This window comes from Cheilinus undulatus, linkage group 16, assembly GCF_018320785.1.
Source record: "Cheilinus undulatus linkage group 16, ASM1832078v1, whole genome shotgun sequence".
Classification (NCBI taxonomy): Eukaryota; Metazoa; Chordata; class Actinopteri; order Labriformes; family Labridae; genus Cheilinus; species Cheilinus undulatus.
In genome coordinates, this window is record NC_054880.1 from 7,613,136 (window position 1) to 7,628,276 (window position 15,141).

General features: G+C 40.0%; 1 protein-coding gene across 1 annotated transcript; it reads left to right on the forward strand.

Annotated features, from left to right (window-relative positions):
* The first annotated feature begins 9,515 nt into the window (after positions 1–9,515).
* On the forward strand, positions 9,516–14,671 carry LOC121524512 (C-type lectin domain family 4 member F-like). The gene is made up of 6 exons (XM_041809935.1): positions 9,516–9,624; positions 11,213–11,341; positions 12,075–12,419; positions 12,535–12,710; positions 13,805–13,920; positions 14,211–14,671. Exons 2-6 carry the CDS (start codon positions 11,236–11,238, stop codon positions 14,365–14,367), a joined length of 900 nt encoding a protein of 299 aa, XP_041665869.1. The 5' UTR covers positions 9,516–9,624; positions 11,213–11,235; the 3' UTR covers positions 14,368–14,671.
* Positions 14,672–15,141: the final 470 nt, after the last annotated feature.

Below are 15,141 nucleotides of genomic sequence, written 5' to 3' on the forward strand. Positions count from 1 at the left end.
GATATTTTAAACAGAAATGTCAGGCTTCTGAAAAGTATGTTCATTTCTATGCGCTCAATACTTGGTTGGACCTCCTTTTGCATGAATTACTCCATCAATGCGGCACGTAGTAGAGGCGATCAGCCTGTGGCACTTGTCAGGTGTAATGGAAGCCTAGGTTGCTTTGGTAGTGGCCTTCAGGCCATCTGCGTTGTTGGGTCTGGTGTCTCTCATCTTCCTCTATGGGGTTCAGGTCGTGTGTAATGAGTCTATTTAATATATGGGTTTCACTTTGGGGAATGAGTGACAAAAAATATTGAATTTTTTCATGATATTCTAATTTTTTGAGATGTACCTGTAAATGCATATGTAGCAGGGTCAAGTTTCTCCCCCCTCCCTTTACCTTCAGTGTGGTGGGGCTGCAGGTGATTATCCAATTGGCACCTTGATTGCGAGGCAGTGCGGCGCTGCAATAAAGCTGTGTGGCTGTGCCATGCCTCAGATGTGCGTCATGGTGTCTTCCTGGAGACAGACTTCCGCATTGTTTGGCGTGGTTTGGCCTGGTTTGGTGCGGCTGGCATACCCACGGTCAGCGTGGCTTCCTTGGTTGCCGTTTCTTTGTGTCTGCTGTTGGTGTAAGGTAAGCCCCTTAGATGATGGTTTTGTGGCACATTTTAAGCATATAATAATGATAATAATAATAATAATAATAATAATAATAATAATAATTTTATTTGTATAGCACCTTTAAAAACAGAGGTTTACAAAGTGCTTTGACAATATGCAGAATTACAATTACAAAGCATCAAACACAAACAGCAAACCATCACAAGAAAGACAAAACCCCAACAACAGAAGAACCCATGAAAAACTCAGCCAGCAATGTAACTCCAACACCATAGAAAACTAGCAGAACATTCTTAGCACAAAAATTATGTCAATTTAGGAGGACATCATAAAAACCCAGATATGTAACACTTTGTAATAAAAGTGAAGACCAAGAATAAAAACCCAGAATAACCTAGACCAATCCAGGCAACACAGGAACCAACTACATATATAATTGGCATTATACCTACCTCTGCTCTCTGACTTTGCGGTGGGCTGGCATGTCCGTCTGACCTGGTGAGATCTGGAGAGGCTGTGTTTTTGGATTTGTGTAATCCCTCTCGGGTTTAAGTGTGTGCGTGTGTGTATGAGTGATATAGATGTTTTAAAGGCACAGTAATTGAATACTTATATTGTGGACCCTTGTTCTAATTGCTGTTTTCTTCCCCTGGACAGGAGCTGTTGGGCAGGCGGCTGGACGATTCCCCTGTGGTGGTCCCTTCATAGTCCTGTACAGCAGTGTGCTTGGGTGTCAATTCAGATGGTGTGGGGTTTGCACGTGTGGTGATAGCTCCAGGGACCCTTCCCTTCCCCCTTTTTGAGTCGTCGCTTCTGGTAAGCCCTCAGCCCTGCTCCCTTATACTAGCCCAAACAACTAATCTATAGAGCCACTTGAGACTGTGCAATTTATTTTCGATAGAAAGACTTTTTATAGAAATTTCCATTTTAAAGATTGATATTGTTCAATAAAGTTGTGTTAATTCCTTTTGGAACACGTCTCTGTCCTTATGAGTTTTGAACCTGTGTGACCCTTTTCTATTGAGTGTGTTCCTGGGTGATGTCCTGGGGGTAAAATGCCCCTAGGTGACGTTGTCAGACAAACTTAAAACTAATTTTCAGGTAAAATAATTCCTAATCCAAATCACTTTAGGAATTAAACAAATCCCCCCCAAAAATAAGATTAATTTAAATATAAAGTTATTCTACAATAAAACTAAATTTAAAGTAAAATTAAACATATACTGAAGCCCACTCTGCCACATTCTGGCGTTGTCGGCAGGACTAATTTTTGAGCTGGAGACGTGTGTTCCATTTTTCTTTGTTAGACTGGTTCTGCTTATTTTCAAGCATTTATTGTGTTAAATCCTGATAAACAGGCAGGAGTGTGTATTTTGGTATTGCATTTGAGTTGTTGTGGAGACAAAACGGCAGTATTTGTTTCAGGGACCAAACTAACCGTTAACATTAGGTCTTTTCTTGGGTAGGTACTGATGCAACACTCCCCCTGTTGCCATGGAGGAGGAATTACAACAGCTCAGAGACCTTGTCCTTCAATGTAGGACAGATAATGAGCAGCTTCTTCAGGTGCTATTGTCAGAGAGCGGCTGGTGGTTGTGCCTTGAGACCATAGGTGTCCAGTGTTTAATAGTAGGACAGGTATACAGATTTCTGAATGGACAGAAAAGGTTCAGGCTTGTGTGCATGCCCGCGGCTTGTCTGCTGCTGATCGGGCCCTCTTTATGTTTGATCATCTGGAGGGTGAGGCAAGGAATGAAATCAAATATCGCACCAGTGCTGAGTGAGGAGACCCTGAATGGATTATTTTCATCTTGAATGAGTTATATGGCTGTACCCAGTCATATGTAACCTTGCAGCCAGCCTTTTTCTCCAGGAGGCAGCAAGAAGGAGAGACGCTGCAGAAATTCTCTTTAGCCCTGATGGCTCTCGTGGATCAGGTAAAGCAGCATGCACCGGATAGTCTGCTCAACTCAGGTGTTCTACTTCATGATCAATTTGTAGAACATGCCCTTCGCAGGGAGTGGAAGCAACTGCATGGCTGCCAGCCCACTGCCACCTTGTTGGAAGTGAATGCAATCAGGTGGGAAAGAGGGGGACTCCCAGGGGGTGCTAGGGAGCGCAGCCATTCCCTCCCAGCTTTATACGGCCTACAGTATGGGGTGCAGAGCATCCCCGTTCAGATGGGGATGGTGTAATAGTCCCATGCTTGGTGGAGACCGGTTCCATGGTGTCCACTGTCACTGAGAGCTTCTTTTTAGAGCATTTTGTGCCTTGGGGCCCTGAACATCTTCAGTCTTGTCATTGGTTCCAGCTTTGGGCCGTCAGTGGTCTTTCCATCCCATTTTTTGGTTGTCTCGAGTTAGAGGTAATGCCTTGTAGCAAAGTATTCCCTGGCTGTGGTATCTTGGTAGTGAGAGATCCTCCTGGTAAACCCTCAATTGTCCCTGGAATCTTGGGGATGAACATTATTCATCGATGCTATCAGGAGCTTTTCGGCTCACGTGGCCATTCTCTTTTTCGCTTGCCTTCAGTGGCCAAGTCTCCAAGCCCAGTCATTGAGGCCTTGCAGCAGTGTCACCAGGCCAACACTCTACCTTCAAGAGACTTTGTTGGCAACGCCGAGGTGCGTGTGCCATTCGCATACCTGGTGGTGTTATGAAATTTGTTGCAAGCACCTGTCCAGAACAGTTCTTTGGTCAGGCACCACTCTTTGAGCCCTCAAAGTCTGGCTTGCCAGCCAGGCTGCCTGCTTCCCCATGCCTTGTTCAGGTGAACAGAGCAGGGATGTGCACAGACATTTTGGGGGGCAGGGGCTCAAGTGAGAAAAAGGGCACTTCTCTTAATCTATTGATAAAAAATGCTTAAAATCCTTCACCTCTGACTTAATAATCAATTTATTTTAATAACCTCACATTCACATAGTTGTTGAATACTCACCTTATTTCTACAAAATAAATCCATCACACAAAAACGTCTTCTTTAGTTTTCACTGAGTTTATCCCAAGAGCAAGCAAAAACAAAATAAGCTATGACACCGTGGTTATGTTGTCTATGCTGCTAGTCTCTACTAAATATTTAGAATAACTGACTGTAGCTACTAGGGAGAGGGGCATGGTGAAGTAAGAGTTTTCAAGAAAAGAAAAAAATGCACTAATAATTTGTTTATTTTTGCACAAGTCAATAAATTCTTGGAATTCTTTTGGTGTAATTGAAATAAAAAGTACTTCAAAATAAACATAATCTTCAAAATGAACTGGAAAAAAAAATGTACTCTACATAAATAAGCAAGCCAACGTACCCTCCAAACTGCTATTAGACCAATGATTAGTTGCAACAGAGGCTTAGAGTATCTGCACTCCTCTACTGCGAACTTTGTTAATTTTACTGGAAAAGACAGCAGAAATACTGAAAATCATTGCAACAAAGAAATATTGACAAAATGGAAATGTATTGTGCTGCAGACATGATCAAAATGTAAATGATTTGAGTTTCATAGCCAAGCAACAGAATACAGAATTTCCTTATATTAATGATCTATTATTATTATTATTATTATTATTATTATTATTGTTTCTATCATTATTATTGTTATTATTATTATTATTTCTAAAATAATTCTTTTTATTATTATTATTTCTATCATTATTATTTTTATTATCTCTCCAAACAAGCACATACTAACTGATAGAGACATGATCTTAGGCAAGCACAAACTAACCTTGGACCTCTCGTCTGCTTGGACACCACAGTGTGAAGAGAGCTCGAGGAGTTAAAGACAAAATTGGTGTCTGCTCCTGTGTTAGCTCACAGTGACCTCTCCCACCCTTTCATCTTAGAGATCGATGCGGCCCCAGCCACACATAGGTTTCTTGACACTTTGTTTTTGCTCCTTTAGCACATAAGCAGGAGCACAAGGACTGCATTATATTTCTATATGCATTATACACTGCCTGGCCAAAAAAAAGCTGGCACCAAAATAAGGTCACACACTCTAATATTTTGTTGGACTGCCTTTAGCTTTGATTACAGCACTGTGTGTGGCATTGTTTCGATAAGCTTCTGCAATGTCACAAGATTTATTTCCATCCAGTGTTGCATTAATTTTAACATTGATGATGGGAGAGTCTGACCACTGTGCAAAGCCTTCTCCAGCACATCCCAAAGATTCTCAATGGGGTTAAGGTCTGGACTCTGTGTTGGCCAATCCATGTGTGAAAATGATGGCTCATGCTCCGTGAACCACTCTTTCACAATTTGAGCCTGATGAATCCTGGCATTGTCATCTTGGAATATGCCCGTGCCATTAGGGAAGAAAAAATCAATTTTTTGAGAAATGAGAAGTTATTCATTGCATCAGCAGGGGTTAAATAAATTGTTGCCAGCTGAAAGATAATCGCCCATGCAGTAATTATCCAATAGGAGACTCATACCTATTTGCTTAGTTAAATCCAGGTGGCAACTTTTTTTGGCCAGGCAGTGTATTTCCTTTCAGAGCTGTAAAGGCATGAGGGGTTATTTGAGGGCGTTCATGTTTTTTAAAAGGCATCGTTGCTTTCTAGAGCTAAAATAAGATGCTTTTCACAAACAGGAATGGTTCATATTGATGCAGCAGGGACAGAAAGCTATGTGGAAGGTGTGATGACACTTTTTGGTATAACACATTTCACTTGTTTTTTAAGGTTCCCTTTCACTATTCCTATTGTTTCAGTGGTTTAGCTATAGCCATTTTCTACTAGAAGTTCCTTATTTTCCCTCAAAAGAAAGGTAGGGTTTTATCAAATCAGGAAGTATCCTTAACATGAGAAAGTTCAAATTACAAAGTAAACAAAGACCAACTTGTTGAGAGCATTTCTTAGCTTAACTGGGTTCCTTACACAGAGAAAGCTACTACATTGTTGCTCCTGGAAGGTGTAAATGCCATGACATTAAGCTGGATCACTCAACATTGGTGAGTCATTTTGAGGTCACAGATCAGGCCTGTGTCTCAGGTAAGAGCCTTCATAGAGAGGAGGTTTGGGCCTCAGGCTGAAACTCAGACTAGGCCTCAGCAGGAAGTTAGGCCTCACAGACACCATAGAAGAAGACAGAATGGTACTGCAGGCCGCCATGATGACAAAAAGGAGGCCAGAATAACAATTTCAAGCTAGAACAGCAACAGAAGAGCAGTCAATGATCTTCAAGTATAATCAAAATAGCTTGTGCATCACAGCATTTACTAATCATATAGTATAAGCATTAAGTTTGATCAAAAAGTGCTTACCTGTAACAGAAAGGGAAGTTCAGGTAAAGGCTAGCAGCTCTGGCTAGAGACAGCTGGTAGAAAAGGAGAAGTTCAGTAAAGCAGAAGTCCTAGGCTGAGAAAGCAGAAAGCCGTTAGAGAGAGAGGGTGCCAAAATGTTTGTGCGTAGTCCTAATCATTGGTGTGTATGTGCACCAGGGCTAGGAATGGGCAGTAATACGGTAATACCATATACCAGGTTATTAAAAAGTAGCCACAGTATTGCTTTAATTACCATCATTAAGACAATGCCATGTAAAGAGTGCAGCTTCTTAAATAATTGCCTTAGAATATTTGTCCCCTTCCACCAGCAGCACCACTGCCAGTGTGTGAAGATGCTTTGACATGATAAATGAAATCCTGCTTATGATTTCATTTCAATTTGGCAAATGATGAAGGCGCTCAGAGCTATACCGGCATATTTAAACTTGTGCACTGCGTGCAATGGCCTGGCTCCCTGGCATAGCGCTGGCCCAGTGGTGTGCTCCTCTTTAAAGTTAGTGTTTAAGTTCACTGCTGGCTGTAATGTGATCGATGGTATCGTAAGTTTAAAAAACACACTAATTCTTCTTTCTGTGTGTAGATCAGTGATGAGAAATTTTAACTTTTATGCTATTAATAACCATTAATAACCACTGCCATGATGCAGCAGCAAAGTCGAGTATAATTACCCCATAAACGTCTTACGTTTTCTTAAGCCCTTTTCTGGGAAATGTAGGTAAACTTGATCAATATTTGTATGTTATTTAAAGCTCTAAAGTGGTTGGTAACCTTTTATAAGATTCCTATAAAGTAAACTCAAAGCGACAGAGCTCTCCGGGCTGCACAGTGCAGATATAGATAGGACCGATCTTTATCTGTTTAGAAGCACACGGGACATTGCTTCACACACACAGTTGCAGATTTTTATTTTAATTTATCCTTGTACAACAGGGTAAAGATGTCATATAGATAAGTTATACGCACAGAGACACTCTGAGAAAGAGAGTGAGAGAGAAGTAAAAGGGAGACAAAGGATGATTTCATCCTGACGTATCTCTGCTTACCTATAAGGTGTGAAACAAAGGCTTCAACTGTAAGTCACTTCCAGCTAGGAATGAGCTGTAATATCATATGCCGTTTATTGCACGTTTATTAAAAAAATGCATTGAGAGTCTGTGTCCATTCCAACTGTAGCACTACTGTGTCTGTGTGTGAAGATGCTTCAGAGGTGATGACAGAATTTCTGTTAATGATGTCGGGCCAATTTGGCAAACGAACGCGCGCATACATACCAGAAGGGATGTACACAGACATTTTGGGGGGGCAGGGGCTCAAGTGAGACAAAGGGCACTTCTCTTAATCTATTGATAAAAAATGCTTAAAACCCTTCACCTCTGACTTAATAATCAATTTATTTTAATAACCTCACATTCACATAGTTGTTGAATACTCAACTTATTTCTACAAAATCAATCAATCACACAAAACAATGTCTTCTTTAGTCTTCACTGGGTTTATCCCAAGAGCAAGCAAAAACAAAATAAGCTATGACACCATGTCCATGTTTTCTATGCTGCTAGTCTCTACTAAATATTCTGAATAACTGGCTGTAGCTACTATTGAGAGGGGCATGGTGAAGTAAGAGTTTTCAAGAAAAGAAAAAAAATGCACGAATAATTTGTTTATTTTTGCACTAGACTATAAATTCTTGGAAATCTTTAGATGTAAATGAAATCAAAAGTACTTCAAAATAAACATTATCTTCACAGTGAACTGAAAAGACTGTTCTCTACATAAATAAGCAAGCCAAACTACATTCCAAACTGCTATTAGACCAATGATTAGTGGCAACAATAAGGCTTAGTGCATCTGCACTCCTCTACTGCTCACTTTGTTAATTTTACTGGAAAAAACAGCAGAAATACTGAAAATCACTGCAACAAAGAAATATTGACAAAGTGGAAATGCATCGTGAAACATGATTAAAATGTAAATGATTTGAGCTTCTTTCGCCAAGCAGTAGAATACAGAATATCCTTATATTGATTATCTATTATGATTATTATTATTATTTCTGTCATTATTATTTGTGTTATCTCTCCAAACAAGAACATACTAACTGATGGTGACACAATCTTAGTTTCAGTGAATCTTTCACATCAGGAGGAGGTCTGTCTGTATCAGGCGTTAAATATTAAATATCTAGTAGAATGGATAGTTGTTAGCTGAGGATCCTACAGTCAGAATGATTCGGTGGCTGTATCAGACAGGACTCTACAGGTTAAAACATTGTGTTTTCATGTTCTGGTAAGTTTAGAGATTTTGGTTATTTTGCATCCATGTCCTCTTTCACTCTTAAAGAAAGAAAACTTCCAAAAATGCACATATATGGTGTTTATTTTGAGTTTCCTCTGTCTGTTTGCATCTGTAGATTTCCACTGAGTTCTCCAAACAAGCTCCTCTACATATTTAAACAGTTCAGGGGAAAAACTGTCTGTAATTTACTGGGGAAGTTTGATGGTGATCTGTTTTAGTTCCCTATTATGTCCTATTCACCTCCAATGCCTTGGCAAATGTGTGCAAACAAGCGCATTTTAATTAAAAAGCGCATAATTAGCATATCAATGCAGCGATTTTGATGATGGATTTTGTAGATACACGTACCTCTATTCACCCATAGTCGCTCCCCTTTAGTATAGTATGTTAGCCTGTATGACCATGATGAAGTGCCTTAGCTAAACCGAACTTATTACATCGGCTAGTGGCTCATATGTGCACGTCAGCAACACACGTTAACTATGTTTGGCCTTGTCATTTGTGAACTTGAGACTTTCCTTAATCACCACTCACCTCCAAGAGTAGAAACACCAGAAACAAAAGCAAAACTGTGCTGAGGGTTGGGGTCTGCTGCTGCCTGTCTGTGTGCTCACATCCGCGCTGCAGGAGAGGGGGGGGAGTGCCCCTGAGCTCGTCATCTCTCAACCAGCTATTTGGAGTTTTCTTTTTTTAAAATTCATATTTATTTGACAGGGAGGCCATGCACAAGCAGGAATGTATATGCATATAAACAGAGATAGAAATTCGTTTTTTTAGTTAAAAAAGAAAAAAAAAAAACACTTTGACAAAAGGGCACTTTGGGCATCAAGGGGCAAAGGAGCAGGTGCTCCAGCAGCCTCCACCCCCCCCCCCCTCTTCCTGCCTGTGATATGATGATGATAAATATGATGGATATGAATAATGCATGTTTCCCTATAAAAAGGAGAGACACACAGCAGAAGTAGTCAGTTTTTCGCGGCAGCACTCTTCAAGCAAGATCGATCCACCCGGCTCAAGGACCACATCGGGGGATTCAAGCTCTCAGAAAGTGGCTCATATCTCCCTGAGATTTGACTGCTTTTTTGAGCTGATCTCTGTTTGAACATTTTTCTGCGAGAGAGTTTGAGTAAGACATGGAGAAACTTTGTTTGTGTTCTACAACTGGACAGTGCTTTCTGTATTATTCCCTGTGGTTGTAGACAGCAAAAAAAGACTTTCTAAATTTTTTTATTACAGGGTTTTCTTCATTCCCCTCTCCTTCTGCATGCTGTGGAGGTGGTAGAGGCTTTTTTTTTTTGGGGACAGTCCATCGTCGAGTTCCTGAAGCAGAGGCCTCCGAGCTGCTGAGGGCCAAAAAGAGAAAGGGCATTGACCACGCTCTTACTCTTCTCCTCTCTGCCAAATTAAGATCTCAAATTGAACTGGCTCAGCTCACAGAACAGGTCATGATGAGTTTATTTTATTTTATTTTGATTTTTTTGTTATTATTAATCAGCATTATTGTGATTTTAAGATTTTAGATCATTAAGCAGTGTTTTTGATTTTTATTGTAACCAATCAGCATTTATTCAGTGATTATGATTTGTATGCTATGATTAAGTTTTTCTATTTCACACACCTCAATGTAATGTGGTCTCAGGTGATGTGCACGTAACTGACATAAGCTTCTAATAGGTTGCTTTAGCCTACTTAAATTAAAACAGGTCCTTGGGATGATTTTTCCAGATCTCTAAAAATTCTCCTAGCAACCAACAAATGCACAGATCATGACTGAGTGGCTGTCGTTAACAAATGTGTACTCCAGTGAATAATCATTCAGGCTATTCAATTATTTTCATGGGTATATGAAGCAGGGCATTCATTTTGAAGTAGACAGTTAGGAAGCTGGGCCCAATACTCTCGCCTCTAGGTTAAACAGTTTGTAGCTATTCTGTCTTGACTCCCCAGTAGATCCCTGTTAACCAGACCCTTTAGACCAGGGGTGTCAAACTCATATTGAGTCCAGGGCCAGATTTGCACCAATGAGAAGTCCGGAGGGCCGGACTATTGAGGCCAGGATTGTGTAAGTCAATTGCAGATTCTGAATTTAGGCCTTACCTTAGAGCCTAACAAGGTCAACATTTGAACATAAACTGTCAACCTCATTTTCACCATTAGTAAAATAGGAAAAAATATTAATAACACTGATGATAAATCATTCTGGGATGAAAAAAAGTAAAAATGATAAGTTTAAAGGCTCAAAGTCTGAAATAAAAAGTCAAACTTATTAGTTCAAAAGGTCAAAACATGAAATTTAAAGGCAAAATAATGTATGTCATCACCTCTCACTGTGCTTCACTGGATGAATCCTTTGTCCGTCAACCTTTCCCAACCAACCGGCACTCTTGAATCCCTAAAGCCCTCCCTATCACAGTTTTTGCAGGAGAGGAAAGGTGAGAGACAGCACCTTAGAACAAATACTGAGAAGCAGTGACAAAGATGACAGCTTCGTTTTAGTGAAAATTGAATGACAGACAACATTTATGCTCAAAAAATTCCATTTTAGACATATTTCCTGCACTTACCTATTACTTAACTCACATATTCCACTACTTTTGTGCAGCTTAGACTTAAGTCAACCTATTTCAAGCACCAAAACAATTCATCTACATGAGTGAAGGTGTGTTTTCACAAGAGATTCAAAAACTTTCAAAGATCAGATTTCAGAATTCAGCATTTGGGCAAAACAACTCTTTACACAGTCATCTAGGGCAAAAATGGGTCTCAGTATCCACGAAACTGTGGTTTTCCTAAAAACTTTGATATAAAACACTTGGATATTGTGGTTTCTCCTATCTCTAAGTCATGTTCAGCACTCTTTAAAGTAATCAATCTGAAAGTCAACATCACAAAATAAAATCTGTTTGCATTCATTTGATCACAAATCAAGACACTGTTGAGAAATGTATCACAATCAATACAGGCATAAAAATGATGTGCAAAAACAAAATCATTTTTTTAAACATGGCTGTTTCTCTTTGCCACCTCCAGGTCACTCAGTCTCCCACCTCAGAATGATGCCCAGACCAAGTGGCCCCGTACTGTACCGTCTCGCCACCATCTGCCTGGCTACGCTTTGCACCGTCCTGCTGATCTCCATCATAGCCATCACTGCACACTGTGAGTACACAGACTGTCATGTCATTTTTGCTGGATTATTTAATTATCATCTTATATTTCTGTTCAGAGCAGCAAAGTCTAGAGGTAAGGTAACGGCATTTGTGTCTTCTTTGATGCAGGAACTTTTTGCAAACAGGAACAGTTTATATCGCTGCAACATGACAACAACATGCCTTTTAAGGTGCAATAACAGTAATCTCATCACTGTTGATAATCACAATGAATTACCAAACATCTCACCACATTACAAAAGAGGCAAAGAAGCAAAGGAAAAAAACAACACTCCTACCTTCATGATGCCTCCACACATGTGGATGAAGTGTCAAGCTCATGAAAGCACTGGACTGATTTAACCCCTATTATATTGATGAGAATAATCTCACAGTTATATTTCAAGAATTAATATTTAATTATTTTGAAAGAATTGTCGTCTTGATCACTGGAACGTTTGGATGGGACATCCCTTTTGATCAAGTCGTTCAGATTTTTTCACTTCAACTATGACGAGCAGCCAGCATCAGTGTTCAAGAATCAGACACTTTTTTCAGTGAGGCCTATTTTCATAGAAAGGGACCAAATCACAGCATCATGGATCATTCAAATAAGCACAAGCTGCACTGAAGTACAGGGATGTTTGTTGCTCTACAGCATAGTTAGGGCTCTTTTAGACCTCTTGTGATTTACATGATGTCTTATTGTCTCATTTGCACAGATTATTCTGTTTATTCCACAGATAAGAACAAGCCTCAAGGCAGCAGTGAGGCCACTGCAGAGGCGCAGAAACAGTCTCAGGTTGCTAATGTGTCAGCTCTGACCGCTTCCATAAACAAACTGAAGAAGGAGAAACAACAGCTGCAGAAAGAGAGGGACGATCTGCAGAAAGAGAGGGACGATCTGCAGAAAGAGAGGGACGATCTGCAGAAAGAGAGGGACGATCTGCAGAAAGAGAGGAACGATCTGCAGAAAGAGAGGGACGACCTGCAGAAAGAGAGGGACGACCTGCAGAAAGAGAGGGACGATCTGCTGAAAGAACGAGACGAGCTGCAAGCCAAACTGGCTACTAAGCCAACGCCACAAGGTGCATTTAGCTCTGAATACATGCTAGCATTCAGCACCTGTGGGGTACTGTGATATATTCTATTTTATGGATTTTTCCTGGTTGACTATATCTGTCTTTTTTGGTGTGTTTTCAGCTCCTGATGTAGTCAGACCAACAACTAAGGCTCCTATCATCTGCCCCCCGGACTGGCAAATCTTTAACGACAGCTGCTACTTTATCTCTAGAAACTCAAGGAGTTGGCCAGAGAGTCAGTCATTCTGTGAGAGCAAAGGAGCTCACCTGGCCATCATCCACACACCTGAGGAACAGGTACTTTGTACAAACACTTCCTCACAGTCTTGAAATTAGTTTCATAAACATAAGTAACCTCTTTACACAGATGATAAAGTGTGCCCCTCAAAAATGAGATTTAGACTGTTGTAGCTAAGGTTTCAACATTTCTTCTGCTGCTTATTAACAGCCAGACATTTTCTCTCTTAATTCAACAGACTTTAGGAAACAACAGAGGAATGAATGTGTACTTGAACTAGGCCTGGGCGTTATGGCCTCAAAATCATGCGATACGTTATTATATCATGGTATTACAAAATTAAAAAGCGATAATGCTTTTTAATCTGAATTCAAGTGTTATTAACCCCCTTCTCCCCTTAAAACCACCTTTTGATGGCATACTCAATTTATCTCCAAGTATAGGAACACAGAAATTTTTTTTTTTTTTTTTAAGTCCCTCTAGGTTTACTTCTAACTGCACTCCAAGTTTTGTATTTCATCTCTAACCTGATGAGGTGTGTTAAGCTGCTAATGACTTGAACACATTTCCTAGTGAAGGCGTTTACAATAAAAGCGTTTCAGAAAAATAACAGCCGCGGACTTTTATTTTGAAGAGCTTGATGGAAGTATTGTGTTTAGCATTGAGTTAGCTAAGCTTTGGCTGCCACATCAGAGAATATGGCTAGTTTACAGCAGCTTTTCTGACCTCTTTTAACATCACAGCCTGGATCTTTGACTCACTGTGGACTTAGAAAAGAAAGTCATAAGGTGAAATAGACTTTTAAACCGTTGTTTACGCCATTGTAAGAGGAAGAGCTACAGCGCTGGCCTCTGAGGCCAGCCAAAGCAGCACTTAGCCTGTGTTACAGCCCCAGGCAGGCTGACAGAGACAGCACACTGACTTAGGTACGGTACAGTCGTCAGACTTTGAGTGGAAAAGACACGTGTTTTTGCCTTCTAACTTACACTAAGGCAGATACGATGACATCATCAACAAGCGTTATCGTGATTGGTCGGTAGAGTCCAAATCTCTACTGTAGGCCAAGTTCATACTGTCAACCGCATATACCGTGCACCCCTAACTTGAACATATTTTAATGAAATATTTCTTTTATGTTTGTGCTTCCTCTCAGACATTTTTATGGGATCTCCTACCCAGAGGCCACTGGAACGCCTACTGGTTTGGGATCACTGATGGACACACAGAGGATGTCTGGAAATGGGTGGATGGCACTCCACTGGTTGGAGGGTAGGTGCACCTGAAACATCTAAAATCATGCCGCTCAGCCAGAGCAATGGCATCACATCTGGGACGGCTTTTTAATCACAAGCTACTGAAACTCGATCAAGGGTCAAGGTCTCATTTGCTCAAGTTTTCATTCATTTGATAATGGAAAATAGTTTGTTTTTGTAGTCTAGTGCCTAAATTTGTCAGAAAAGTATGGAGGCCAAACGTGTTTTTTAGGGTATTCTGGGTGCATATAATCTAAAAACATGAGTTCTGACATGTTTTCCTTTGTCCCTGTCTTCTTCTTGTAGTTTTTGGGAGGAAGGCGAGCCAAACAACCACATCAACGAAGACTGTGGCTACATCGTTAAAACTTACGTGTTAGAGCGAGTGGCAATTCGGAGCTGGTACGACGCCCCGTGCTCCATGTATTGGCCCTTCATCTGTGAGAAAGAGATGGGTGTCTGAGGCAGCACGGCTGTCCCGTACTGAGATGCCAACTCTGAACAACAAAGGGACAGTCCACAGTTTGTCCTATAACAGCGTATTGGGGCCAGTCTGAAATCAAAACAAGTTTTCTTAAAAAGAGCCTAAAAATAATCTGAAATTACATATAAAGTGGAATATTTGTCAGTAAATCCTTTGCAGGATATGACGTCTATTTTTTTAGCTTTTCCTTTTTTATGGTGAGGGGAAACTTTATGAGAGATAAACCTCAACTGCAAGGCAAACTCCATCATGTGGTATGCTTTTCTTCTGGGTTGCATCCTGTGTGTGAATTTATGAAGTCAGAGGATGTCCAATGTGCGGCTTGGAAATTAATCAAAATGTAGATTAAATCTCAATGTGAGCTACTGCAATTTTCAAATCGCTGAGGATGCAATATTTCTTTGACCTGAAATGTTTTTTGAAATACCAGTTTAATACATTTTTAAGCAGAGCTGTTTTGTTCTACACATAATCAAGTGCCAATATTTTCTAGAGTAATTGACAACAGTTCTTACTTTCCTTGTTTTTGTATTTTTATCTTCTTCAAAAAACAAAATCCATAAAATCTTCCACCCCTTTCATTACAATTCATATCTAATTTGCAATATAGGACAAAATAATTGCAAAAAGACATTTTTGTTATGATTTAAATTTTCGGGGGGATTTTTGCTTAGAAATTTTAAGATATTTTTGTAGAAATTTGACAAATTTCTTACTTTTAGGAATTTGATTTGAATTTTGAAGTCTTCTTTA

Excerpts from the sequence above, each read along its gene's own strand:
- LOC121524512 (XM_041809935.1), top strand. The coding sequence starts at position 11,236 with ATGATGCCCAGACCAAGTGGCCCCGTACTGTACCGTCTCGCCACCATC. Across the intron at positions 12,420-12,534 it reads TACTAAGCCAACGCCACAAG|CTCCTGATGTAGTCAGACCA; the intron begins GTGCATTTAGCT and ends GTGTGTTTTCAG. Across the intron at positions 12,711-13,804 it reads TCCACACACCTGAGGAACAG|ACATTTTTATGGGATCTCCT; the intron begins GTACTTTGTACA and ends GCTTCCTCTCAG.